At 38.0% G+C, this 2,890-nt stretch overlaps 1 protein-coding gene across 1 annotated transcript; it reads left to right on the top strand.

The window, feature by feature from the left end:
* Positions 1-560: 560 nt before the first annotated feature.
* LOC114414121 (omega-hydroxypalmitate O-feruloyl transferase-like) lies at positions 561-2,275 on the top strand. The gene has a single exon (XM_028378466.1). It carries the CDS (start codon positions 619-621, stop codon positions 2,002-2,004), a length of 1,386 nt encoding a protein of 461 aa, XP_028234267.1. The 5' UTR covers positions 561-618; the 3' UTR covers positions 2,005-2,275.
* The last annotated feature ends 615 nt before the right edge of the window (positions 2,276-2,890 follow it).

Here is a 2,890-nt window from a genome sequence, read left to right on the forward strand (position 1 = left end):
GAGGCTACACGATTATTGAAGTTCTGGTTTTCTTTTGTTCACCATAAACATCGTTGAATAGTTTCTGTAATTTTTCAAATATCACTAATTTGGCATTTTTTTTCTTTGATAAAAACCCATTTTGGGCGATTTCCTTATCGTTGCATATTCAATTTTGAACTTAGCATTTATATCACATCCTAGAAATTGATGGTTAATTTTTTTTCATGGTATATTATAATGAATTTACTTTTTTGTTCATATTTGGGCAAGCATTTTTTTGTCAGTGCTCATTTTTCACAGGATGCCTTTCCCGAACCAACTAACTCTGCATGTTGTGTTAAGAAATGCTATTTTGATCCGTGAAGATAACTAAGCTCATGCATAATGACTTTAATATTATAAAGGATTATGATATGTGATAAGTCAGTCATACAAAGATGGTAAATCGGTGAGGGAAATAACATATCATTTATCTGTCACCAACATTACACCTGCAAATCTTCATGAACCTTGTCTTATTTAGTTCAAGTCTCTTTATTACATCTTTCTTTTCCTTTTCCCCATCTTTGCATGCTTGGGCAAATTTTATCTCTACAAATTAATGCAGCCATTTTCACATGACCTCAGCATCTTCTCATGGCTCCTCCATGGGTTCAAGAGCTCCATCTCAATCACCTGAGCATTCCTATAACCATTGCTAAAATGATTTCTGTCATGCCATCAAGGCCTATTCCTGTTAAACCAGGTGACACTTTATACCTTTCCAACCTCGATGACATGATCGGAGCTCGTGTTTTTACGCCTACGGTGTACTTCTATCAATCTGATAACACAAGTTTCTCCGAAAAACCTGTCACGAAAACACTGCAGTGTGCTCTGGCCGATGTTCTGGTGCCTTATTACCCTCTCTCAGGCAGGCTCAGAGAGACCAAGAATGGTAAACTAGAAGTGTTTTTCGGACCAGATCAAGGAGCACTCATCGTCGAGGCGCGGTCTGATATCGCCTTGGCTGAATTAGGAGACCTCACAGCTCCAAACCCAGATTGGGAGCCGTTGATCTTCAAGTTTCCCGACGAAGAACAATACAAAGTCCTTGAAATGCCACTGGTCATTGCTCAGGTTACCCTTTTCCGCTGTGGTGGATTTAGCCTTGGTTTGAGGCTGTGTCATTGCATCTGTGATGGCATGGGAGCTATGCAGTTCCTAGGTGCATGGGCTGCCACTGCAAGAACAGGAACACTAGTAACAGATCCTGAGCCATGTTGGGATAGGGAAATTTTTAAGCCTCGTGACCCTCCTGAGGTGAAATTTCCCCACATGGAGTTTATGACAATTGAAGAGGGATCCAACCTGACCATGTCACTATGGCAAACCAAGCCTGTTCAAAAGTGTTACAGGATCAAGCGCGAGTTCCAGAACCGCGTGAAGGATCTTGCTCAGCCATATGATGCTGCAGGCTGCACCACTTTTGATGCCATGGCAGCTCATATTTGGAGATCCTGGGTGAAAGCTCTTGATGTAAGGCCACTAGACTACCAACTTAGGCTAACATTTTCGGTCAATGCTCGGCAGAAGCTTCAAAACCCTCCACTGAGAGAAGGGTTTTATGGAAATGTGGTGTGTGTTGCTTGCACAGCAAGCAGTGTCTCAGAGCTTGTGCATGGAAAGCTCCCACAGACTACCCTTTTGGTCCGCAAGGCGAGACAGAGTGTCTCGGAGGAGTATTTGAGATCCACAGTGGATTTTGTTGAAGTAGATAGGCCAAGGCAGCTTGAGTTTGGTGGTAAACTAACCATAACTCAATGGACTAGGTTCTCAATTTACAAGTGTGCTGATTTTGGGTGGGGTAAGCCACTCTATGCTGGTCCCATAGATTTAACACCAACACCTCAAGTTTGTGTGTTTCTACCTGAAGGGGAAGCTGATTGTACTTGTGGTTCTATGATTGTGTGCATATGCTTGCCTGAGTCTGCTGCACAGAAGTTCACACAAGCCTTGCTGTTGCTCGATTCGGTTTCTTGACTCAAACCTTGCCTTAATTCAACTGATCATACCTTATGTTCCTACTGGGTTTAGTTCATTATGCTGTTAATAAAATGTCAATGTTTATGCATTTTGATAATTATATTCACATGTGATTGATCCTCGAGTGTTGTTGCCAGATCGATGTGAAAGTAGTCTGGTGCTAGTGCCATCATGTACTGGAGGTGAGATTTCAAAGTTATACATAACTAGATTTACACATGTGCATTGCACAACTGTCTTAAGTTAACTATGACAATAAGAAATATCATTTTTTTAATTGGGTTATAACATTTTGTTTAAGAAATTTGATGGTTCAAAATAAGCATTAAATAACAATTTTGGTACCTTGTCAATTTATTATTAATAAAAAAATCATTGTCTTTTTAATGTACCTGTATTTTTTTTGTTTACATCATATTAAACAATTGCTTTTCCATGAGTTTATAAATAAGAGAAGCAATCTTAATTAGTTGCAACAAAAATTTTAACATGGGAAAGGGAAAGGCCTTGGATTTCTACCTTTTTTTCCTTTCACTAATCTTTGTTTTTCATTTTTTTTCCTTTTTTTTGCATAACAAAGTTTTTTTGGCAATTAGGAGGTATTTGAGATTTCTATTTGACAACTAATTAATCATCTTTCCACCATGTATCAAGCCAATTGTACCAATGACTTTTGGTTGCATAGAAGAAATTTTGAACTTAGATTTTTATAGTTTTTGTCCTACTTTATTGTAACACTTAACTAGATTAACCTTTTACATAATTATATCTTTCAATGTAATTTTCAATCTAACATCTGAGAGTCTCTCTATTAAGGAAAATTACAACATTTTATTAACTTTATAAGAAATTATATTCTTATGAGTTATGTTTTATGTAGTGT

The sequence above is a fragment of the Glycine soja genome, chromosome 6, assembly GCF_004193775.1.
Source record: "Glycine soja cultivar W05 chromosome 6, ASM419377v2, whole genome shotgun sequence".
NCBI lineage: Eukaryota > Viridiplantae > Streptophyta > Magnoliopsida > Fabales > Fabaceae > Glycine > Glycine soja.